The sequence below is a fragment of the Dryobates pubescens genome, chromosome 14, assembly GCF_014839835.1.
Source record: "Dryobates pubescens isolate bDryPub1 chromosome 14, bDryPub1.pri, whole genome shotgun sequence".
Taxonomy (NCBI): Eukaryota; Metazoa; Chordata; class Aves; order Piciformes; family Picidae; genus Dryobates; species Dryobates pubescens.
Genome location: NC_071625.1, coordinates 21,382,663 through 21,408,152, shown reverse-complemented (window position 1 = coordinate 21,408,152; position 25,490 = coordinate 21,382,663). Strand labels below are relative to the sequence as shown.

Sequence of the window (25,490 nt, the reverse complement as noted above, 5' to 3'; positions counted from 1 at the left end):
GCTCCAGTAAATTTAATTGTTTTAAAAGCAGGTGCCCAAGATGTTTCTGAAGTCTCCTTTAGCAATGGGAGAGAAAATTATAACCACTACTTTCTGCACTGTGCATCTCTCTAAAAAATGTGCTTGCTGTCTCCTCTATGAATAATGTGTTCAGGTCTAGAGGCCTTTCAAAATGCAGGTCTCTGTGCACTAATCAGAGTCAGACTATAATGCCTAAATTAATAAAAATTGCCATGGCAACAAATGTTAAAAGAAAGAGGAAATGACAGGAGACTAACAATACTGATAGCCAACACAACATTTTAAAAGTGACTGCTGACTGCAACAAATCAGGACTCGTTTAACAACATTTCAGGTACCAGTGCCCCCTGTGCCCCCTGCCACTCTGCAAGTTTTGCTTTATGTCTTTACACAACAATGTTCTAATTAAAAATCCAAAATCTCTCAGTGGCTGCTGCCCTTCGTCTGGGAGTAAAGAAGGGAAAGCAGATACACTAAAGACAAGCACATTGCCTAATGTTGCCTAATTTAGAAAAAGAGTAAATTAAGAAAAAAAAAAAAAGAAAATCCTTCCAGGTACAGAGATTTGAGATGCTTTTAGATCCACTGCAAACACACATTTTACACATCAATATTGTAAATTGTCAGTGTCCTCCTGTTCACAATTATCTGAAATCAATCTTTTGATATGTGCTAAAACGCCTCCAGTCACCTAAACAAACTAATAGAACGTCAGATTGACATTTGTAATTGCTAACTGAAATAATAATGCAAAGGTAAGCTTTAAAGGATGTCAGAGGGAATTTTATGTGTACATTCTTGCCATACAAATTCAGAGGCTGAGCTGCTGTGCAGGCACTGTATATCATATACTTCATACGCCTTGGTTTTTCAATTATGATGGGAAGAGAATAAATTGGGAATTTGTACTTAAAAGAATACTATTGCAAAATAATTAACAAAAAATAAAAATCAACCTTATAGAGATATTAGAATACGTGACATTTTCTCCGTATATATTTGCTCAACATATTCATATTAGTATCTCTCCCTGCATTTATACGCTAAAATAAGAACCCACGCTAGGTGGCACTCTCCTGCAATTTTTCTCATGAGTCCGGCGTTACTACAAAAATAAGCAGCGCCAGCGTCTTGCTTCTAATATTATAGTAATGATTGGTTAAACACACAGAGTAAAATAATCATTAAGCTCAGACAGACAACAATTATTCTGACATTTGTTGACAATTTCCAGGGTTACAATTTGATTAGTTTGTTAAAAAGGCAGATTTTGAATAAAACTCAACTATGCAGTAACTATTAAAAAAATTATTAGATGCACTTAAAATAAACACAACATGACTGAGCCAGCTGTTAGTCTGATAGATTTCTGTACAAGGAGTTTCTAATTGTAAAAGAAAGAACTTATTTTGGTTGTGTTTGCTCAGCTAGAAGGAACCCAGTGTCCAAGGCTGCATGTCATTGGTGTCACCTGTGAGACCGTCAGAAGAGGCACTACTAATCCACTCTTCCCAGGCACCAGCAGCAAGGACATTTAACATAAGCCAAATAACAGAGACATTTTTACTGACTCGTGCTATTTGCACAAGAAGTCCCCAGCTGGTCACCAGGACTTCCTGACAAGCTGTATACTGAAAAAATAAACAAGTGAAATCAGCAAACAAAGTCTAGCAATTCAATGCCAACAGTTTATCATAACTGCCTTAGGATTGCTCTTCTATCTACACTAACCTTTTTATTTTTTAATTTCTTTCATTAAAAACAAAACAAAACAAAAACAAAACCACATTTGCCTTATTTTACAAGTGTCAAGCAAACAGTCAAAACTCTTCTGGTAATAATTTGCAGCATTATTTTCCAACAATTTAAAAATGACTCAAATCTTGGAGAATTGCTTTGCCTTCCAATGTAATACGATAGATTGGACAATCTTCTATTACACTTCATTTTTCTGGATCTCCGTAGTTTTTTATGCTCCACTGAAACCTTATTATAGAATCAATAAGGTTGGAAGAAACCTCAAAGATCATCAAGTCCAACCTGTTTTGTTTGCTGAAGATTCCCAATTTTGAAGAAACTCATGAGGCTAAACAAAAAAATGGCATCAGGGGTGACTTCTGGATCCAATGAAGGAAACCAAAGTAGTATTAATCTTGAGCAGGCTAGACTCTCACTCGGATTCCTGCCCCAGAATAACAACCAGTCTGACAGGTTTTTTAGTTTGCAATAAAAAAACATCTCTTTCTCAGCTGACAATTGCTATTGCAAGATATGCTGTTTCCAGGTAAATGTAGAAACAGAGTAAGAATAGCATAACATTTTTTAAATCTCCAGAAACAACTTTTTTGTATGGAAGAAGCAACAGGTAATACTAAGATCTTCCAGCTCATGACTTCTCAAAAATTATCTGAAAACTGTTGCTGAACACTAGATTGAAGTTTGTTTTTCTTTGCAGCAAAATTCTGGAATATAGGTTTGTTTACAATCCAGGTATTATCTACAGAAGTTGATATACCCTTAACCATCAGAAAAAAAAGAAAAAATAAAAAGGGTACAAAAGAGCTCAAAAGTCATGTCCAGAGTATGTGTTGCTCTATCTACAATTATCAGAGTAGAAAGCATCTATTACTGTAGATGTTAAAAAACAATAATCATGGTTATTTTAGACTTCTAAGGTTAGAATATGCACATAAATATGTATACAGACACATACACATATTTCCTTACTCTTCCTCCTCCTAGACACACTGCATTTTACCTACTATAGGAACTAATAATTAACTAAGAATTTTTCAAGGGCAGTCAAGCAGTAATTAAAGGTCAACAGACAGCTGGCTGAATTAAAAAAAAAAAGAAGGAATATACTGTACTAAAAGAAATATTTGAGTGGATTCAGTAATAAGTCTGTAACATAATGTAGGCCTCAGTGATCTGTATGTTTAATCATCTCCTTTTTGAAATTATTTTTCAGTAGTTTGAAGAGCTATTTAGGGAAGCATTTTAAAACGATCACTAGGAAATGGTATGCACGGTCAGTTAAACTAGAGTAGAAAGAAATGCATCTTGTATTTGTATTTAGATGTGCATCTGCAAGGAAAGTCATTTGACAAAAATCTACTTCTGCATTTATTTTTCAATTGGTGCACAAAGAATAGAAGACAGAACAGAAGCAGCACTAAATCTGGCTGGACAAAACACAAGATGGAGAACAAAGGGTCAAGAGAGGCACACATACAAGTCAAGTGGAAACTGGAAGAAGAGGATGATAGCTCTAACCAAGGAACTACAGTCGTGCATTTCCTGCAGAATGCTCCTAAATCAGGAAGGTTGGAAATCAAATGGTGCTTGCTGTTCATGTGACACCTTAGATAATAAAGCTATTCAGGGCCTGCACAGTGGCTGCACAATAAAAATCAAACATTTGGTTACACTGCAGTTTTTCATTGACATGTTAACAGTCATGAACTGTTTCCAGAACTCCAATTTAACTAAAAATACTGCAAAAATTTTTCCAAAGCAAAGTAAGCTCCCATGTACACTTCCAAGACATACCATTATTTGGGTCTTTTCAGTAATTTACTGAAACAGAGAACTTTTCTAAGGTGCATTACAATGTCTGGCTGCTGGTGGATTACAATGCCAACACAGGCAAAATATACTTAGCACCTGTTAAGTTTGTTTGCACGTATTCCAGCACTGGGATGCAACTAATGTCTCTTTAGCTAAATGAAACTTTTTAAAGTTGTAGCAACATTAAAGTATTTCAGTACAAGTCATTGTCTCAGCCTCTGGATTTTAAAGTGATAAATCAGACTTCAGTGGTAAACAAATAGCAACTATAGTTCTAATAGGAACAAAACTAGCCTGGAACTCAAAAATAGCCTAAGAGGCAAACAGCTAAATTACATTTATTGACTTGCCATTCAGAGGCATTAACTTACTAATGTATACTCCTCCTACCTTCCCCATGTGTTAAGACAAATTTCATCTTGTAAACCAATACAGTAAAAGATAATTTATAACAGAGACACAAAAACTTCTCACTCCACAAGTGTATTACTTAGTCAAGAAGAAAATACTGTGATTTCTGATAAGAAATGTATTGGAATAATTAAGTTCCAGAATGAATTTGGTAAGCATGACTAGCAAATCAGCACTGTTAAGAGCCAACATAAACCTATAGAAGACTTGAGAAAAAAAGGCAGCTCAGTGCCCAAACTCTCATGCCTACCAATGCTGAACTGTCAATATCATTCCCTCCCAGCTTCACCAAACACCTGAAATACTTTGGAAGTCTTCCCTATATCTTTAAAATACACATGGAGCAACACAGTCTTCATTAGAATATGGACATATAACAAAAGAGCTTAACAGTTTTGAAGAAGGAGGAAGCCTGGAAGGCTCAGGCTTCCTACTCTTTTCAGTAGTAACTTTATTTCTAGACCTGACAGGTGATGAGCACTTGATTTTAATGTTCTGCACAACACACATTTGCTGGCACCAAAAGCACCACTCGGGAGGAAAAATGTGGTACAAGGTTCTCAGGACAAGAAGTAGTTCTGATGTATCACAGGAAGAAAGATTGTATTAAAGGAGATAAATTGGTTGGAAACATGCATTACTGAAGCAAGTTATTGGATTCTCATGTACATAAATCTCTGAGAGATCTGCTTTGCTGTTTATTTCTAAGCCTACAGTAAAAAAATATGCAGTGCCTATAAATATTTTCTACATGCTATATGGAAATAGTTACCTTTTTATTCTTATCACAGAAAAAGGTAAGATCAGGAGGAAAAGAAATGACTGTAGAAGAAGATTGACATAGAAGACTGAAGCATTTTAAAATATTTCATTTGAATCCTAATAACCTGATCTACTGTATCAGGGTAAGCAACTGCACACAAACCATGTGCTGGCAGGCTACTGAGTGGAAAAGGGTTTTCAGGTGGTTGGTGTTTTACTGTTTGTTTTGTTTTGTTTTTAAAAAAACCTTTGGGGTTTTATTTTAATGTTTTTAAACATGACAAGGTTTTCAAAGGGCCCTGTAGCGTGACACAAAATAATTGGTGTTTAATGATTCACAGGAGCAGAAAAAACAGACAGCAGGGACTAACCTTGCATTAACTGGGAAAATGATTTCTACTGCTACATCTGATTTTTTACACATCTCTATTGGACAAATAAAAAGGAAAACCAAAAGTGTAAGCATTCTTACGCTACGTATTCCTGTTCATCTTCTGCTTGAAAGTGGTAGGTTCTGTTATCTGAAAGAAAGAAATGCAACTTTTCATTTGGCACATTACAGATTTATAATACATCAATATATTTGATACTAAGTCTACTTGACAACTAAAGCCTTTAAAAAGAATTGCTCTTAGCCAGAGAGCTATGGAAAATGATTCTTTTCTCACTCTTCATGTTAAGAAACTTCTGTTTACAAACTGAAGGATGAAATATGAACTGGGTATTATTGCTCACATTCAAAGGTTTCGTGGGATGTCCTTGTAAACATAGAATGGTGGAACTGTTTTCTGCTTAATACTGTATGTGCAGAGACCGAAAACAGTAAGTTGCCTCATTTACTTTAAAAACCTTGAACTCAGATGGGATACAGGTATGTGCTATACAAGACCAAGTGGAGGTGAAGGGAAGCTTTAATGGCAAGAAGTCAGTCCTTACCCATCACAGACAAACAGAAGCATGCTTTAAAAGGAAGACAGGAGAACACGAGACATTGGGTTCTCCTTGCCTTCCTTGTCCCATCAAATAGCACAGTAAGTACTCAAGGAAAACCAAGATGAGGCCAAAGGACTTTTCCAGTTCCTGGTGAATATAGCCTATGCGTGTTCCACTAAGCTGTGGAAACACCTCTATGAACTTAGAAATGCAGCAGATAAAGACTTCATTTGTGACAAGCCACAAACGGCAGCCTCTGTCATACACACACAAAAGTTCTCTGTCCTTTTGTCCATTCAACCCATCTTCAAAACTAGAGGGATATAAACACTCATGAGGCACTGCACACATCTGGATACAGAGCTGAATTTTTAACTGTAGCCTTACTATTACTCAACGTATTGTGAAAAGCATGTTGTAGAAATTCCACATAATGCAATATGGGACTAAAAGTTGTTACATACGTGATATTAGATCAAAAGACTTCTTATCTTCAGCATTTGGCTTCACCTGACAGGTCAATAGATTCAGTTTAGCTGGTTGTCTGTTGGACTAAAAAGAAAATTTGTTTTACTTTAAAAAGGTCTTGATTCAGAATTATTTTACCTTTCTGGAGAGTGGCCATGTATGATATTAATTCAAAGCCCTGACATACATGCATGCACACCCTCAAAATGCTTGAGAGCAGCATAACTTTGTCTGACTTGATCTGTCACAATCAAAAGATTGCTAAATCCATACAAAATTCAAGTCCTCATGACAACCCTTCCTGCCTACTTGAAGGGGATTAAAGAAATAAACCTTAACTTAGAATATGATAATACTTTGAAAAATTGCATTTTATAAACAATGGCAAAACTACTCAGCAATTTTTCATGACAGCATGCCCATATTCCAATTTCCCAATATAAAATAGAGAAGTGGGAAGCTGGGATTTGAAATTATTACAATTATTATTAAGGTTACTTAATACATGATAACTAAATGTGTGTGAAGTATGTTTGGTTTATGCAGGTTTATCAGAAACCATTGAGATGCTGACTAAATGTTACTAGAGCTGACACAAACTTAATGTGAGATATGGTTCTATTAGTAAACACTTCTGAGCTCCTCATGTCAGAAACTGCAATAAACCAATCAACCCAACAAGTAATACAAATCCATCAAACTAAACAAACAAACAAATCTCAAAGTGCATTTCCCACACTGCCAAGTGTTTGTCAGAGCAAGCTCAAGATTTTTGACATTTAAGCAGCAATAATTCCATGAAGGAGTAAATATGTGATTGGACCCTCAGTTTTTGAGGTTAATCTTGAACAGACTATTATGATCTGAACTTCTCAGCACTGGAAACAAGAAAATTACTTTATTCTACACTGCAATAGAAAAGAGCAAATGAACTGAGAAACTTCCATCAGTGGTGTAATTCAAAGACTTCTACAGTGGCAAGTCCCACAGACTTTTATTTTTTTAATGGTGATAACTGAACCATTAACAACTTTGGCATAAATAATTTGATTAAATGACTCCTCAAAGGAGGCAAGGCTATCTCCCTAGCCACTCAAAGAGCCCAGCACGCTATGCAGTGCCATTTTCTAATGAAACTATTGATAAATACACTTAAGAATTAAATCAACGGTGATAAGCTACAACAGTGGGGGAGAAAAACAAAAATAAAAGCTTTTAGAGGGCCAAAGAAAAGTTCACTTATTTCATCCAATCCCCTGAAATTTTTGAAGTTCATTTCAAACCAATTTTTTTTCTCATTTTCTCACTCTGATTAGTTGGATAATTATATTTTATTTTGACAAAATTTAAGTGTAGGCATTACAATGGTTTAAATTATTAACATCCTGACGAGAACGGAGACAGGGACGACAGCACTCAATATGAGTGATAATAATCATCCAACTTTATTGTTCCACACTTCATTACTTATAGTCTTATCTTATACATAGTTAATTCTATTCTAATTTAACACATGCTATTGGTTACTATCTAAAAGGTTACATCATTGTTTTCACTACTCTGTGGAATTTCCTAATTGCTCTTTTTCCCAGATCTTCACCTACTCCTTATCTTGTTTGCCTTCCTCCTCAGGGTCAGCTTGACTCAAACATACCAAGCATCAGAACTTTTCCATAACTCCTACTCCATTGCTATAATAATAACAGAAAATCCTTCAAGGCCTGGCTTGCACAGGTGTTCCTGGGACTCATGTCTCCTCTTGCTCAAACCAAACCCCAACAACATCCTATGTAGGAATGAAAGATCTGTAATACAGGCATCTATGTATGAGCTAGTTACTGGCCTTCCAGTACAGTCTACAGTCAGAACTGAGCTGTAAACAAGACATATGACCAAATCTACCCAGACTCCTCTGTCTACACTGACACGCTCTCCAGTGGCTAAGACAGGAGTCTACAGGATCTTGTTCTGATGCAGACAGCTACAAATGTAGACATTTCATTTTATTCAGATGAACCAGATCCCATATCTCAAAAATATAACAACAGGTGTACTGCTTGATTTATCCTGAAGCACAGTCCCCACTAGTGGTCAGCAGCAGACAACTAGGGAGAATTTTAAGAACAAGGATAACAATACTTCTTCATGTCAGTCTCCAACTTCTGATAATCCACAGAAATTCAGCAGTCAGAAGCATAAGTATCATTTTTTTTCTTGTAATAGCAGATGAAGATTACCAGAGAAGGATAATATTAATTTATTACTCTAATAAAAAGGTATAAAACCAACTTACCGTTGCATGAGATATGGTAAGAATTCCATTTTTAACAGCACACTTTCTTCTTTGCCATACTTTCCTTAACCTAGGTAAGAACATCGAGAACAACAAATTCAGTAACTAGCCATGATTTCAAAACACATATTAATCCCTTTCATTTTAAGAAACAAACAGATGCAGTCAAAATTTTACTAAATGCCTCACCAAAAGAAAGTTGGGTTTTATGATAGGTCTTAAGTAGCTTTTAGAGATTTATAAAGGTGGCAGCTTTCCTTTTAATATTACTTTTTTTCCCACGATTGTCATATTTTTTCCTATTTATTGCATTAAATTGAGATCTGTGTTAAGATTTGAAATTCTTCTGAAATTCTTGTGTACCAATGAAATTCTCTTACCACAAGGAGAACAGCATTAGGAGAATGTGTCTTTAGCACCCACAGTAGACAACAATAAAAATCAGTGCATGAACATACTGATAATTCTGATCATAGATTATGTACTCCATGAACATACCCATCACTCTTCTTTAAAAGATAACCTTTCTTCTCACTGCCATATTCTTTATTCCCTTGCAGCTGATGCATACTATATCCTCCTTGCCTGCTCTGTGAATCCTAAAAAAAGGGAAAAACACCTTTAACATTTCATGACATGCACAGTAAAAATTCCTGTCTATTTTACTCTATTTCTCTTCTCTGCCACAACTTCACAAATTAATAAAGATGTACAAAGAGAAAACTAATGCAAGTTTTAGATCTGTAGGACAGCTTGCTTTTGTATCATGTGATTTTGTACTAACTGCATGTTCAAGACTCTTCGTTAGGCATTTGAAGTATGCTATGGATGCAAATATGAATCTCAAAAGAATGACCTTTTAGAATATAGAAATCCAATATTGTAGAATCTTATCATCAAAAAGGTCACAATAAAAATTCTCAATCAGAAAGCAACAGAATACAGCATGCATATATACAGACACAAGTGCATACAAACAAGGAACTCTGAATGCTAATAATCACCTCTTTTATTTATGCCAATTAACAATATGCATATAATTCATGAGGTTTAGTGAATTAAGTCACCTGAAATAACTTTTGGCCTGAGGTAGTGAAATAATTAAGTGAAATGTATTAACTTGTTATAAGCACATCAGGAAAAAAAAAAAAGAATCATCCCCAAAAGTTCATGAAAACATTGACTTACTCTCCTAGACTTCGATCACGAATGGCAAAAGCAATAGAGGAAAGAGAAGGCAAATAGTTTAAAACAGGAATTATCATTCAATTTTAAAAGTGTTCCTTCAACATAAATTTTATAGCCCTCATATCTAGCAAAACCATTTTTTTCCTAACAACATTACTAGAAAGAAGGCAACAGTTACCTTTTTTTGGCATACTGCTGCTTTCTCATCAAGAAACAAAACATCATAACAAAGTTCGGTGCAACTTAGCATCTAGGACATTGGCTTCAAAAAGCAACTAAAGTGACTACGGGATCACGTTTTCCTCTATGTCTTTCAGTCTCTTACATGTAAATTGTCTAGCTATATTGTATACCCCTACAAACTTGAGCTGATTATGAATTTTCATTGAAAAAGATCAGGTCCAAAGTTAGCTTCTATATATTTTAATATAGGTTTGCAAAAATTAATTAAGAAGGCCTTGATATGATTTTCAGTGTAGCTGTGAAAAAATTACCTAAAAGCATCTGACAAAATCCCACCAAAAAAAACCCCAAACCAACAAAATCAAAACCAAACAAAACAAAACCCCCAAGAAATTCAATTACTTCCTTAGCAATCACCTTTTTCTTTGAAAGCAGTTTCTTACAATTACCAAAGCCAATACATATTGAAGACTATTCCTCCTTATTTTACTCAGGGACCTTACAACTGTTTGCCATTTTGTAACAAATTTGGTTGGAAGCCGCATGAAGGCTGCAATGTGCAATGTGGTGTTATCAGGGTTTACATTGTCACAGTAAGCAGCTAATTTGTTGTAAATAAATTTCAGAACCCCATTGGAATTAGCATCCTATTAGTAGTAGCACAGGAACAGTGTACTAAGGTGTACTTCCTGTTCCAAAGAGCAAATCAGATGAAGATTTGGGGAAAGAAATAAAACCGTAAAGAAATAAAAACGTAAAGAAATAGTTAAAGCAGATGCAAAACATGATGCTCTACACATTCAACTTGGTTTGCTAAGTTACATTTGCTCCAACAAATTTTTTTATATGTATATACACATAATTAATACAGGCAATAGAAGCCTGTATTAGAGGCCTGGTTTGCTTTAAAAAACCCAACACAACAAACCAAAAAAAACTCCCAAGCTTCTTGGCATATAAGCATTTTTCAACATACAAACAGATAGTTTACACAACTATAATTACATAAGTATCTCTCAAAAGATTTTCCCCCAAAGTTTCAACTATAGTCATTGTACAAAATTGGGTAGCTTTTTTGTGCAAAGCAATAGAATCAGATGGAGGTTGATATCAAGGCATCACACAGTGGCAGCTAGACACACTGAGCCACAATAAATTACTTCCACTTGTGAAGCTGCAGCACTAACACTTCTGAACAACCTCAAGATTGTAAGATTGCCAAAATGTGTTTTTCCAAGAACCAGGCAATCTGAAGGATTACAGCAATAGTTATTTCACCAATAAAAGGACAGCTATGCCAGTGAAACATGTAGGAGCATCACAGATGCTCGTAACACCAAATAAACACCTTGAAAGCATGCACCAGTAATACAAAAGCTGCATTATGAGACCCTGGAAGTGAAGGGAACGAGGCTGGCTCATTTACCACATCACTGGTTCTTCCTGAAGAGAAGTATGGGTGCTGAAGAGTAATTTTTCCATACTTACTATTTAAAATTCAGAAAGATTCTACATGCTTTTATAGACTTAACAGCCAAGTAGGAATATATTTTGCCATCTGTGACAGTAAGTCAGCCTGAGATGGGAAGGAAGTCTCATTTATCTATTGGCAATTAAAAGAGGTCAAAGATGGCAGAACTTAAAAATTGGACAGCAATCACTGGTATAAACTTCTCTCTCTTGTGCAAAGGGTCAAAGAAACTAAAAACCACATGCAACCAGGGTCTCAATTTTACTGCAAACTCTTTCCCTGCTGAAGTAATTTCTGATAAGAATACTTCTGAAGTTTTACAAATCCACCAGAGAAAACCCCATTCATTTCATGTTCAATAATTACATTAATCCAAAAATTTTCCAGCGTTATAATGCAGTAATATAAGGAGGGAAACTGCATTCTTAATTACAAACTAACAGGTCAGCCATCAGAACAATAAAATCCAGCTTGACATACTTGGAAGATTCAGATATACACAGAGATGGAGAGCTAACTGGTGAAACTTGAGCCACATGTCTTCAAGTTTCATTGTCACTTAACTAATGAGTAATGAATGCTGGCATGCTATTTCTGGATTAACACACTGAATACCTAATAGCAGAGACATTGTTTTATCAAGCTTCTCACTATCTGCCAGCATCATTATGCTCTGACTCATGCAGTGTACCAGAATCACGAGTGAAAGTTCTCACATTGATTTTGAAAGAGAGACTTGAGCATCAACATGATCAAAATAGCAGATTCTTTCATTACAGCAGATCTCCCACAATTTGGCTGAGTATCTAAGAATCACACTACCGATCCGTTTTTTAAAGCACAACCTCAATTAAGCTCAATTAGCTTTATCACATTAACTTTTCCTATAGCTATCATACATACATGCATGCAGGTTTGTTCACGTCCTAAGGCTGGTCTAACACTACCCTTAAAAAGTCAGAAAAGTTGCAGGGTTTACTTTGCTGACACATGTGAAGCTGCTTTGTTGCAACAGATATCTAAGTTTTAGAATTCAGTTTAATTTTTATATTTTAAATGAGGTTACTTTCCAATGAAAGAGAGACCACATCCAGGAAACAGGAAATGTAGTAATTGGACTTTTGGTTACATTTAGTTATTGTACCAACGAAAACCCAATAGAAGCTGATAGTTCACACTGCTTCAAAAAGCAACTGCACAAACCCAGTGAGGTCATTCTGCCCCTGTACACTGCACTGGTTAGGCCACACCTTGAGTACTGTGTCCAGTTCTGGCCCCCTCAGTTCAGGAAGGATGTTGACTTGCTTGAACGTATCCAGAGAAGGGCAACAAAGCTCGGGAGGGGTTTGGTGCACAAGCCCTACGAGGAGAGACTGAGGGAGCTGGGGTTGCTTAGCCTGGAGAAGAGGAGGCTCAGGGGAGACCTTATTGCTCTCCACAACTACCTGAAGGGAGGTTGTAGCCAGGTGGGGGTTGGTCTCTTCTCCCAGGCAACCAGCACCAGAACAAGAGGACATAGTCTCAAGCTGTGCCAGGGCAGGTTTATGCTGGTGGTTAGGAAGAAATTCTACACAGAGAGAGTGATTGCCCATTGGAATGTGCTGCCCGGGGAGGTGGTGGAGTCACCATCACTGGAGGTGTTTAGGAGGAGACTTGATAGGGTGCTTGGTTGCATGGTTTAGTTGATTAGGTGGGTTGGATAATAGGTTGGATGCAATGATCTCAAAGGTCTCCTCCAACCTGGTTTATTCTATTCTATTCTAAGTCAAAACAGGAAATCCACAGGGTTCTGGAGAAAGTGTCAAGGGGAAGTACCAGTGTGTACTGCCTTGCATTTAACTCTAAACACCCAAGCACAGATTGCTGTGGAAAACTTGGCTGACTCAGTACATCTGGTTGTTAAATTACGCTTTTATGTATATATGACATTAGCAATACTGTCCTACCATATATGTGGATTGGTAATGGCATCTAATATTTAATTATTATAACCATTCATATTTAATAATAAATACTTAATAAGCTGAGTAGACACCAGACAAATGCTAATGTTTTATTTATCTGAGAGAAAACTGAACAGAAGGGAAATAAGCTTTTCCTGAAGGAAAGCCACACCTTTACCCTCCCAACACACAGCTTCACCATGGGATATTCAGAATTACTGACTCTCAGGCACTACCATCTGGAAACCACCACAATACTGTCTCTGGTAAAAGCTGTGATATACATTATAGCCTATCTCCTAGTTCAAGGCATAGTCCCAAATATCTGCAACGGACATCACATGTTCCTCCTTCACTTCTGATACCAGTGCAACTGATGTATTTTAATTTTTAACTGCCTTGTCTCAGACACTGCTTTCTGGCTAGCATAAAAATTTTCTTCCTTATGATAGCAAAATGAGTTTGGGAAAGATCAGCACAAAATCCATGTGAGTTAGATGAATTGTACTACCAAAACCATATTCAAAGTTAAGCCTTCAGTTCTCCTTCTGGCTTAGCCAGCCTTACCTGGGTCAGGAAAATCCTGAACATAATCTAACTTGAGGACAACAGGACACAAGAAAGAACTGTGCATCCCATCCCTTTATATTTTTTTCCTGAGCACTCATTCTTTGTCATTACCAAAGACAGGATATACTGGGTTAGACAAAGCAATTATCTGATCTACCACAATTGTTCCTACAGAACATTAAAAAACTTTATTCCTTTTTTGTATAATTCTATATATTTCAAAATAATTTATTTTCACAGATGAAATGGAAACAGAAAATTAAAACTGTTCTTTGTTATAATATGTAGTTGAATATTCTAAACATTAGTTCTGCCATAATGTTCAAAGTCCAACTCTTTTGAACCTGTAACTACACAAACTGAACATCAATTAAACCAGTTTCTGAGTAAAGAATTGATAAATTTACACTATCTCCAGAACAACATGCATAAATTACTTACCTCCTTCTGATCAAGCTGCAGAGAAGATTTTATCAAATCACGAAGGGCAGTAAGTTGTTTCTTTTCTTCATCTTGTGTCTGCTTTATCTATGGAAAGAGACTGTCAATATAGGCTCTCTGGATGGAACTGCAAGTTTAGCTTTTTATGCATTCCATCATAACATATCAGACATCTTCAACAACCAGCTTAGCTATTCTGTGTTTCTACAATATTTGAGTTTATGTTCATGGGCATTCTCTTGTATTCACCTTCTATGACAGTATTACTTGAAAAGCAAGCTACAAGGAACATCCAGCTCTGCACGTTCTGTTACACTTTAACAGCTCACCGTATCTAAATGCAACTAAATTAGTCTTTGGAATACTAATTAACCAATATGCTTGACAGATGACTTAAGGAATGAAAATGCATTAATGAAAATTTAGCTACAAACTACAACAACAAACAGGATTGTTGTCATTCTGCATATAGACTACAAAAGCTCTTGGGTGGCAAGTGGGCTTTGATTCCACATTATTACTTGGGCTTCAATGAACATCACAAGTTAATTCACTTTAAGCTGTGGTGCTATTATGATGCAGTTTTGTTTTGAAAGATGAAAATGGTATTTAACATTGGTGCTAATCATCCGATTCAATGATTCCCTCCTCAAATCAGTTTCATTTTAATGCAACATCAAATTAATAGTAGAATGAAAGCTACTTTTCCTAATAACCTGAAAAATAGATTACAAGGTTTAAGATAGTAAAGATGGGATTTCCCCCAAGTCTGGCAATATTCAAAGCTTCATAGAAGGCACTGTAAGTTACAAATGAAATAGTCACTCTTGTAATCATATCTGAAATGTATCATATAAACACACTATTTCAATTTTCAAAACTACTTATAAGTAAACTTACATTATATAAATCAGCAGCCAGCTTTTCGATATATTGTTTAAGTTTATCAGCTGTTTTCAAACCATCTTGGAAGAAACTATAATGAAAAATACCTGTGATTTATCAGGAATACATATAATTGATAACATCAAGAAGACTGTCTTGTGGAAAAAAAATAGCAAACCCATTAAAACATATCCAGCTCCTCCCATGTTCAGAAACAAACACACACAACCAAGAAGTCCCCAGAAAAGCCCAGCAAACCCCCACTTCCTAGCAGCTTTGATATCTTTCAGCATTGGGGATATAGCCTTGTGATTATCAACTATCAAATTAGAGAGGACACAGATTATCTTGTTTTTATTGCTTTTAGTCAGGATATTTTCCCTTAGTAAATTCTAAATTTTTTTCCTGTATTTAACTTGAGGTTCCTGCTTGTTTGATTCTGTGGTTCTGTCAAAGACAAGGTCATATATTACCAGTTTCACCTCAAGGAATCTCAAAGACATTATTTGGTTTAAAATTTACATAATAACTGAAAAACTATTCAAACAAACCAAACAAGCCATATCTAAGATTACATTCCAAATCAATGCCTGAGGAACTAAAACTAATTTTGCATGCAACCTGCAAGTTTTCCTTTAGCCTCTTCTGCCATAGCTTCTGTACCGTATTCACTTTCACACCACCTACTGAAAGGGTACAGCCTAAGAGAACGAAGTTGCAGACTCATGGCAAATTATAATCATGATAAAAGCCTCCTTATGTAACCAAAATAAAATTCAAGGAAAAGGGAAACACACTTGTGTAAAGAAGAAAATTGTAAAGCTTACAAGCATTGCACTTACTTGCATTGTGCATGGTAATACTTAATAAGGTTCTGCAGAAGGTCCACACCTTTTTTTGTCTTGATTTCATTAACCTTAATAAGATACTGCACAGACAGTGAAAAACATGTTGATAATCATGCCTCACAACCTTCAACAGTTTTCAATCAATAAAACATCATTTGCTCAATTAATTATCTCTGTGTTTAACCTGGGTGCTGACTTATATCCCACCAGTCTGCAACAGTTAACCAAAACATAAAACAGGTAACAATTTATTTGGCCATTCCTAAACAAATCTGGACCACCCAGATAAATAAATAAGATCAGGAAAAAGTTTCCTCTTTTACAATTGTCTGAAGATGTCCTTTTTAAAAATGTTACTGTAGTCATAACTGAAATAGTCTAAAAAATCCAAGTATGATGCAATTCAAATTAATTGCCACTACAATGTAATAAAGAGAACCATTTATATAAAAAGCAATTTTATGGAATTCATGTATTGCTGCCATTTATCATGTCATTATCCATTTCAGAAGGCTTCAGAAAGTACATTGGAAGAATGATATCAAAAAATACTTCCTGAATCGCTCGACCATAAATATGAAATAGTCTATTTTCAGCCCAAGAACCTCAGCACAATCATCTAAAGACCAAGAAAAGAAATAAAGGACATCAAGCTTAGTACTGAGTTGCTAAAATAATTATCCTTATATTACCGTATTAAGTGACACTGCAATCTTTTGCTTCCTCCACACTCTTTGAACAACAAAGTACGTTTCATCACCTTTACATAAGGCCCACAAGGTACTTTTCAGCTATGGTGTCAAAAAGGGAAGATGAAACTTGTTTCTTACTTCACACATTTGTAGCTGAAATAGCCGCCTTTCCTTCTCCATTTCCTCTGCTATCTCAGCTCCAGTTATTTCAGTTCTTATCATCCCATGCTGCTTTGCATGCTCTCTTTTCTCCTTTTCAATTTTTGTACTGAAATTTTAATTAGAAAACATTTTAGAGAAATTCTACTATTGTGAGATCTATTTTAGGAAAAAATAAGAATCAAGAAATATTAAAAAAGCCATTCTAAAGACAATTTCCTCTATGATACTAAGTGCTGCCCTTCCTTCCTTTCACCCTTTAACTCTTCTCTCTAGTTTGTGTACTACTTGAGAAAACAAATAGAAAAACCATCATGAAAACAAAACCCAAGAAACCACAACAAAAACAAAAAACCATGAAACAAACCAATCAAATAAAAACCCAACACCAACCAAACAAAAAAAACCCACAACTGCTCATTCTTTCTTATGTGATGTGCTCCACAGCCTCCATTTCTATACAATGTAAAGCATACACACAAGAAACTACTTAATCTGCAGGGGAAAAAAAAACCAACGCAGAACAACTTCAGCGAGTAAGTTTCATGCTCATACAGCACGAATTAAGAAAACCAATAAGGCGTCATATGAAGTTTACACCTACTCTAAATCACATGAATTCCAGTCATTACATTTTCATAGGAGGCCAAAACTGAAATTCTGAAATATTGAAGTGTGAATACAGAACTAGGAGGCCATTCTGAGACTTTAATCATAGCTTTACAGTGTCTTTGTTCTTATATATCTCCTCTGCAGACTAAATGGATACTCTATTTGGAAGTAAAGTTAGATTTTCAATACAGAACAGAAAAATTTAACCCTTTTTATTTATTTATTTAAGGAAAGTAAAAAAGACCAACCAAGACACGAATGGGTATGAAAACATTTTAGAACTCACATTAACTGCACTAAAATTCTTGCCTCTCAAAACCAGAGTTCTGCAATACAGGACAACTTGTAAATCACATCATTTGTACTATGAATAGATTTCACATATATGGTTATAAGAATGTGTAAAAGCCATCTGGAATCTCCACAATGAACTTTATGTTGTTCAGTATCTATGTTCTTTATACTAAAGGCATTTAACTACTTTAGAGCACATAAAAATATTTTCTTTCTATTAATGGAGGAGAGAGATCCACAAAAGAGCTGCCTTGCTCATATTCACATCTGTGTCCAGATATAGGCCATTGTGTGGGACCAGGAGGAGAAAGGTGGGGGGCAGGGGTGGGAAGAGAGATAGAGGGGAGAAAAATACTTACAATTTGGTTTCATAATCCTTCCAGGCTTTGTCAAAAGGCTTTTTGAGGTCCTGAGGAAACGGAAAAATTGCTTAGGCTATTAAAAAAACACCAAACCAACCTTTGTCTTTTTAGTTGAAATATCAAGTTATGAATAGCAACAAAAAATAACATTTTCTTTTAACACTTTTCAGAGAGCAGTTGGGAAAAACTACAATTTTTTACTTCTCTGTGACACATTAGGGCAGGAATTTGAAACAAAATTCTAAAGAAGCATCATAGTCATGCCAATTTTGAAAATGTTCTCTGGACTATGTACAGAATATTAATGCCTACACAATCTCATGGGTGAATGGAAAACAGTCACAACATGGCTGAACCCAGAAACATTTCCTTAAATAAAAAGTTCAGTTTTCAACACTTACCCCTTTAACACCTTTTAAGTCTCCTTTTAAGAGAGAATCCAAAGTGAAAATGACATTGTGGCTTAAACCCTGGAGCTAAAGAGAAAAATATTATTCTGTTATCATTCAAAAAGAGGAATGATGATCTTATCAAGCACTGCAAGTCTTTGAATTTCACTAATAAAGTTACAACCACCCTAAAAAATATCTAAATCAATAGTATATTTGAGTCTGAGAAAAATTAATAAGCATTCACTTGCATTAGAGGGAAACGTTATGATTAATATTTACTTACATAGGGGAGTATAAATGCAGAATTAAAAAAATAGTATAGAAGCAAAGTTCTAAAAGCACCTTATGGTAAATCTTCAGGTTCTTAAAGCAAAGATTTGACCACCGTTTCATTATTTAGGAAGCAAATAGCCTCCTGAGTAAGAAATGAAGACCGGCTGTGCTACAAGCAGGTACCATGCAAGATACATGTTAATTCAGCCACTGACAAAAAGAACAAAGAATCACTAGCTCTGAATATTCCAACTATCTGAGAAATCTGTTCCTTCCCTTGTCCAAGATGGAAAGGTGACATCCTCTTACAATCTGAGTTTAAATATCACAGAATCAACCAGGTTGGAAGAGACCTTCAAGATCATCAAATCCAACTGTTCACCCAAGCCATTTCAATCCAGTAAGTCCATTCCTCTGTGATTATGTATCTGTGAAAATGTTTTCTTCATCTTTGCCAGTCTGAGGGCAGAAAAATCTACTGCCATGATTCTATCTGAACACGTATGCGGTATGTGGTTCCTAAAGAGTTATGACCACAGGAAACAGACACATATCAGTATTATCCCTGTCAAGTGCTAAACTGGTTGCCTCTGCTGCTTCATGGCTCCATTCTTCCACTGAAATATTCCATGAATTCTTCAGTTCCTTGATATGGGAGGATAGGGAAAATGATAGGGAAGATTGCAAGGCATAACATTTTCTGCTTGCAAACCAAAAGAACAGAAGTATTACCTTAGTGTTTCTAACTGGCCATACATACGGCCCAACTCCCCTCTCCTACAAGGTCTTCTGAGAATATTTGAGTCCATGAAACTAACATTTAAGAGACTTTTGCAAAACACATGATCCACACAGATCAGAATCTCAAAATGATAACTCAAACCACTTCTCCAGGTATGACATGCCATTCACAAACTCCTTATGTATTCAAAACATACACAGGAAAACAAAACAAAAACCCACAAGAGCTTGACTTTTCAAAAATGGCATTAAGCAGTTTTAAAAACATGCACATACAAGAAAAAATAGTGCAAAGAAATCTCATTCTGAATACAAGTTTTATAATGCAGCCTTCAGAAGCAAAAGGTGTAAGACAAACTTTAGATGAGTCAAACCTTTAAACCATTTTCATAAGCCTAATGTTTATGGGTGATTTGTGTATCACAGCAAGAATGGAGTATTACCACCACTTAAGCATGCTCCCCAGATCATTATTTCTCTTTCAAAGCATGAAAGGTTCTATTTTTAGTACCATTAGATATGGCTGATCTTTGGCTCAAAACTTTTAACTGGAAAGACTTCAGGTCAGGGAAAGATTTAAAATTAAGGCCTATGAGGAGAGCTATACAACACTGTCAATCACTTGAAAATGATGTTTCAAGTGATGTCTCAACATTTATATTTTTCTTCTTAACTGCCAATTAACAATCAAACACTGAGTGTAATAACACCCTTAGTGATCGTCTCTGCAGAAGTTACCATGCTGTATTTTGACAAAATAATGAAAGCATCTCTAAAATTACCGTCAGTCATCAGGATCACTCAAGTTGTTGTGCTGCAACTTTCTTTTACAAAACTAAAAAGCTAAGAAAATATGAAACTCCTCACCAGGTTCTTCAGCAGCGTCGATAATTCTTTAGTAAGCGTGGAAAACTTCACAAAAGCTGTGCCGAGATCTGGATTATCCCGACTTAAAAAATTACTCCCAAATTTATCTAGTACTTGTGCATAGTTTTCTTCATTTTGAACGTGATCTGCAAAGAAAAGAAAGTTTGTTCTTTGTTTAAGCCTATGTCTTGCAATATAGTGACAAACCAACTAAGAGTGCTTTCAAAAGAGCCACAAGCTAATGCGTTCACTGAACATTACAACCATTGTAATACTAAAATGAACAAGTTCAGCAACTTTGATTTGCAATAAATCACTTAACACTGTAGTTTATTAATAAAGTAACAAGATCAATAAAATGTCAAACAATGTAAGTACACGTGCTCAATAAACAACACTGGAATTTAGAGTTCTCTACTGTAATGCAATCTCTGCTTTTTGTTTACCTAGGACACTTTTACAAGAGAGTCAGTAGTACCGGACACAAAACTAAGGATATCAAGTCAGATTCAGCCTGCAAGAGACTGCAAAGAGTCAGTAGTACCAGACACAAAACTAAGGATATCAAGTCAGATTCAGCCTGTAAGATCAAAACAAACAGAAGCATGTCTCACAGACAAAGATTGCCTTTTCACCTCTTCTGTAAAATCGAGTTACTCCACAGAATGGAATGTGTATTGGTATACAGACAAAGACTTGTTTCAATATATCTAATAGCAAATGGGATGTATAGAGAGGTCAGGAACAAGATGAAATTGAAGTCCATGAAAGAGCAAAATCCTCAGCTCGAGGATGAAGGACATTTTGAACTATGGACCATAGCACCTGAAATGTTTCTCCTGGCTTTATTACTTTATTTTCTGTTTACACAGTTTTTGCTACTTCCATTTTAATATCTTTAAATAGAAAATTTGCCACTGCAGCCCTTTAGGACAGACTTTATTACGTTTGTATGTCTTAGAGGAATATTGCTGATATTAACTAAATTGGAATTTCACTTTAATGACTTTCCTAGTCTCACTATGGGTTGATTTGTTCATTTTATTTTTGTGGGTGGGCTGTTTTCTGTTGTTTTGTTTGTTTGTTTGTGTTAGGTTTTGTTAATGTGAGCCACAAACACAAAACCACACAGCTATTCCAACTAGAACAAATTCTAGTTTGGAGGGAGAAGAGGGAATGGCAACTTTTCCCCAAAAGACATGCAAGTTTTATATTCTTCAAGTTGTCATATCACCTGAGAGCATTTGAATTACAAGGGGTCAGGAAGACGTAAAGCTTATGGACAAAGTCCCACAATGCATGAATCTACTTTGGCATTAACTAAGAGCTGAGGAAGAGTTAAACAATAATGCTTCTAAGGTATTACAGTACTCAAAACAGTACCCTAAAACTCCAACAAAATGTTGGAAAGAGAAAAAAAAGAAATTAAAAAATTGCCTATCTACCAAAAGCAAACCCCAAACATTAAACCAGTTCCAGTCCAAAATCAGAGATTAAAACTAAGGTTTTTCAAAAGGCCAATTATTTAATAACATGTAAATATGGGGTTATAATCCAAGTTGGTTTTAACAGGCCTGTTTCCAAAGTTTTAATAAAATATCTTAGCATTAAAACCAAGGAAACCACTATATAATACTGAAATATGCTTTTTGTTTTGTTGTAGAAGCCCTTGTACAAATATATACAGAAGATTTTATTCAAGAAAGAGCTTGGGCTTATGCAGTCCTAAACTAATAAAGCTCAAGTGTACCCAGCTGTGCTGAAAGAAAAGGAAGGACAAAGAAACAAGGTCAGAAAGAAGTTTGCTACATTATGGAACCTCTGTCCTTGCCTGTGAAGCATTTCTAACCCCACAACAGCACCTAGCATTTGGAGTTTAAATGCTGTGTTGTTTTGTAAAGCATTTTCAAAAAAATCAGATTTCTAAAGAGTCTGAAAGAGAGCTGAAGAAGACTGTTTACCTGTGGAAAGGCAAAAGAAACCCCTGGTCAAAAAGAGGAAGCAGTAAGCATATCTTTGTCTTACAACAAGATACAGGAAATTTTCAAGCATCTCAAATTGCAAATCACCTGCTTTGATTATGACATAAAAGGCATATTTCTGTAATTAGCACACATGTACACATAAAATTCAAGTACTGTGTAAAGATAATACATTTTCAATTCTTCACATAAGTACAAATATTTCTCTTGCAACAGGAGAAGAAATATTTTCTGTTGAAGAGGTAAGGCACTTTTCAATTTGACCTTAAAGGCACATGGATGAAAAGCTAAATCTGCAATGTAGCCTATGGTAAAATGCAACACCCGCTAACAAACATTCTCAGAGTCAAGCCAAGGATGTGCTTTTATCTCCCTGTAGGTGCCCCACGCAAACACGGAAATGACTTCTTATTCTCCCAATAGAATTTCCTTTGCATAAGGAAGCTGCAATATGCATGCTGATGTTTACTTCCTTAGATACAAGAACAGTAGGAAAGACTGCAACAACCCTAGGCAGCCAGAGGAACACTGACAGCAGCACAAAGCATGATGTTTGCCTTCTAGAACTGGCTCATGTCTTCTCAATATTGTAAACAAAGCTCAGCACTGTAATGAAAACGTAGCAACTTCTCCAGAGAGACATCCTCCTTCTTCAGCAGCTCACCAAGAGGTACTGGAATCACAGACAATTTGAGGATGAGCTTTGAACTTGTCACTTGAGTGACAAAGACAGCTCCCTTCAGTGGGACTATGGGCAGTGAAAGGGGCCTCACTAACCATCCCTGATGGGATCTGGCAAGGTAACCACTACCTGAGCCCATGCTGAAGACCTTACTATAGAGCAGCTGATGGAATATAAAGCCACTGGGCCATATACAGCAGTAAGATTCATTGAGCTGAAAGATATGCACCTTCTTCACAATATACACCTTCAACCCTGAGAATACTCAAGACAGAATTTACCTCCATTATGAGAAAGCCCTGGTAGGGCCCAGCGCACAGTAACTTTGTGGCATCCCTTACTTCTGTGCCATAATGTGCATATCAAGGATAATGTCTTAAGAGGAAATAATACAAGCATATGTGAAGCTGCAGATCCAAGCAGCTGAGGAAGAACGAACAACCACAGCAGCATTTTGCTACACAGGAGTGCTCACCAGAAGCAGGGAGCATGCTAGCTCTGAGCCCCAAGTATGGTGGAGTCTCGGGCTTCAGGACTTCCAGGGCTGAATCCCAGTCATGGTGTTCTGCTGCCCCTGGCAGTCACACCTGAAGTTGTCTATGCCTCAAACCACTCTTTTTTAAACACTTTTCCCAGGACAAGGTAGAAGACTTAAATTCCCAAGGCACACAAAGAACTTGTACTCTTTCACTGAAAGCAACAACATTTATTATTATGTTTATTTCTTGTGCAAAGGTTACCAAAATTTTATCATATGAATATAATTGGGTTCAGAAGCATATCTGCTTGTGCATACTAAGTAAGGAAACTGAAGAACAAACACTGTTAAGAGAGAGTAAAGAATAGCCTTTACACACTGGAGCTGGAAAACACATTACTAAAATTAAAGCCTTAACTTTCCTTTGTCTAAAACAATTTTGTTCAATCACTCTGCAAACACTGAAGAACAAGAGTTAAATAGTTTAAAGAAGAAAAATGCACAACCACAGCTCCTGTCACTCATTATACTCGAATTACACCCAAAAAAAAAATTCTAAATTACAAAGAATTACTTCTGCATATCTGGTTATGTTCAAAAAAAGAAGAATCACAATTCAGAATCCTGATCAACTTAAAACTATTTTTGTTGCACTTATAAAATGGGCAGAGGAAAAGTAACCAAGGTCAGAACCAAAATGCATTTATGAATAGAAAAACATATACAAGGACTCAAATACTAAAGAAAAAAAAAAAAGCTGTCCCTCAAGGTTAAAAAGGATGGCAAAGGAGTTTATTTGAAATAAAAAAGTATCCTTTCTCATTTCACCCTTCACAAAGATGAAGTCTAATGAAAAAATAATAGGAAAAAAAAAATTTGACCGCCGTTATTCTTATCTGGACTTGGAAACAATAATGCCTTCTGGACTGGGACTGATGAAAAGTAATAAAAACATCTTTCAAAGATTTTCAGAGCAAGAGGAATCTCAGTGACCCTACAAGGTCCTCCAGATCATTGTAGAACATAAGCAGCGTTAAATAAGACAGCCAAGAAAGGTAAATTACTTGGTTTTCCATCTGTGTTCATCACTGACATGCTTGAAGATGTTCTCATGGAATAATTTTCTTTGAACTCTACCAAATCTAACAACTGCTAACAGAATTCAGAAGAGCTGACAAAAAGAGCAACAGCACTTGGACTCAAGTACAGAAGAATAAAATAGGCAAACTATATAGTTGTAAAGCCAAGCCTCTTATTTATAACTGTCTCAATACCACAGGAACAATGTAGCAAACAATTCAACTTGTTAAACAAAATTTCAACTTTGAATTCTCAAAATGTAGTTAGAGGTTTTCTTTTGAAATATGAAAATAGTCACCCAATTCTTCCTTAAGCCAATAAAAACCAATGCATTTTACAGCTAGTTTTAGCATGTTTTATGTAAAAGTAAACATTACTGAAACCCATTTTCATCACTGAAGCATAAGAAAGCACCTGGCCTCTGTACAAGCAGGCTAAACTTTGAATTCAGTCACTTCTATATTTATTTTACAAAGTTTCACATGCTTTCAGCCTTGGTCTTACTTACTCTAGTTTATATTTTTCAGTTACTGCATGAATTGCCTCCTGTGCACATCTTTTCAATTTCTAATGTAGACTATCACAACAGCATTCTGAAGAGGGAGCTAGAGTATTAACATACAGTGCTTCCTTTATCCAAAGGAACCCATACTAACTTCTATGTTGGAAATAAGACTTGTTCAAAAGGCAGGGGGAAACAACCAAAACAACAACAAACCTCAAACAAAACAGGCACCTAACTAACTCTGGTCCTGTTTAAGTGCAGAATCAGCCAATTAAAAACATTAACCAATCTTCTATTGCTTTCACTCAGTGTTACTAGCTCATGATACAGCATGGCCTACTTGCAGTCACTGAAAACATTACCTTATATTGCAAGACTCAAATG

The 25,490-nt window shown here is 35.9% G+C and overlaps 1 protein-coding gene across 4 annotated transcripts in view; it reads right to left on the bottom strand.

Moving 5' to 3' along the window:
* The window catches only part of ASAP1 (ArfGAP with SH3 domain, ankyrin repeat and PH domain 1), a 108,545-nt gene that overhangs the window by 37,113 nt on the left and 45,942 nt on the right, over nucleotides 1-25,490 (bottom strand). For 2 of the 4 annotated variants that reach the window (XM_054167383.1, XM_054167380.1), the window contains exons 4-15: nucleotides 20,380-20,525; nucleotides 18,508-18,582; nucleotides 18,104-18,153; nucleotides 16,818-16,947; nucleotides 15,982-16,067; nucleotides 15,155-15,230; nucleotides 14,255-14,341; nucleotides 9,647-9,655; nucleotides 8,957-9,057; nucleotides 8,459-8,528; nucleotides 6,162-6,249; nucleotides 5,237-5,285 (exon numbers count right to left, since the gene is read on the bottom strand). In XM_054167383.1, coding sequence (XP_054023358.1) covers nucleotides 5,237-5,285; nucleotides 6,162-6,249; nucleotides 8,459-8,528; nucleotides 8,957-9,057; nucleotides 9,647-9,655; nucleotides 14,255-14,341; nucleotides 15,155-15,230; nucleotides 15,982-16,067; nucleotides 16,818-16,947; nucleotides 18,104-18,153; nucleotides 18,508-18,582; nucleotides 20,380-20,525 — 967 coding nt within the window. The remainder of the gene's footprint in view (nucleotides 1-5,236; nucleotides 5,286-6,161; nucleotides 6,250-8,458; nucleotides 8,529-8,956; nucleotides 9,058-9,646; nucleotides 9,656-14,254; nucleotides 14,342-15,154; nucleotides 15,231-15,981; nucleotides 16,068-16,817; nucleotides 16,948-18,103; nucleotides 18,154-18,507; nucleotides 18,583-20,379; nucleotides 20,526-25,490) is intronic. The other 2 variants (XM_054167379.1, XM_054167382.1) reach the window with 1 other exon arrangement.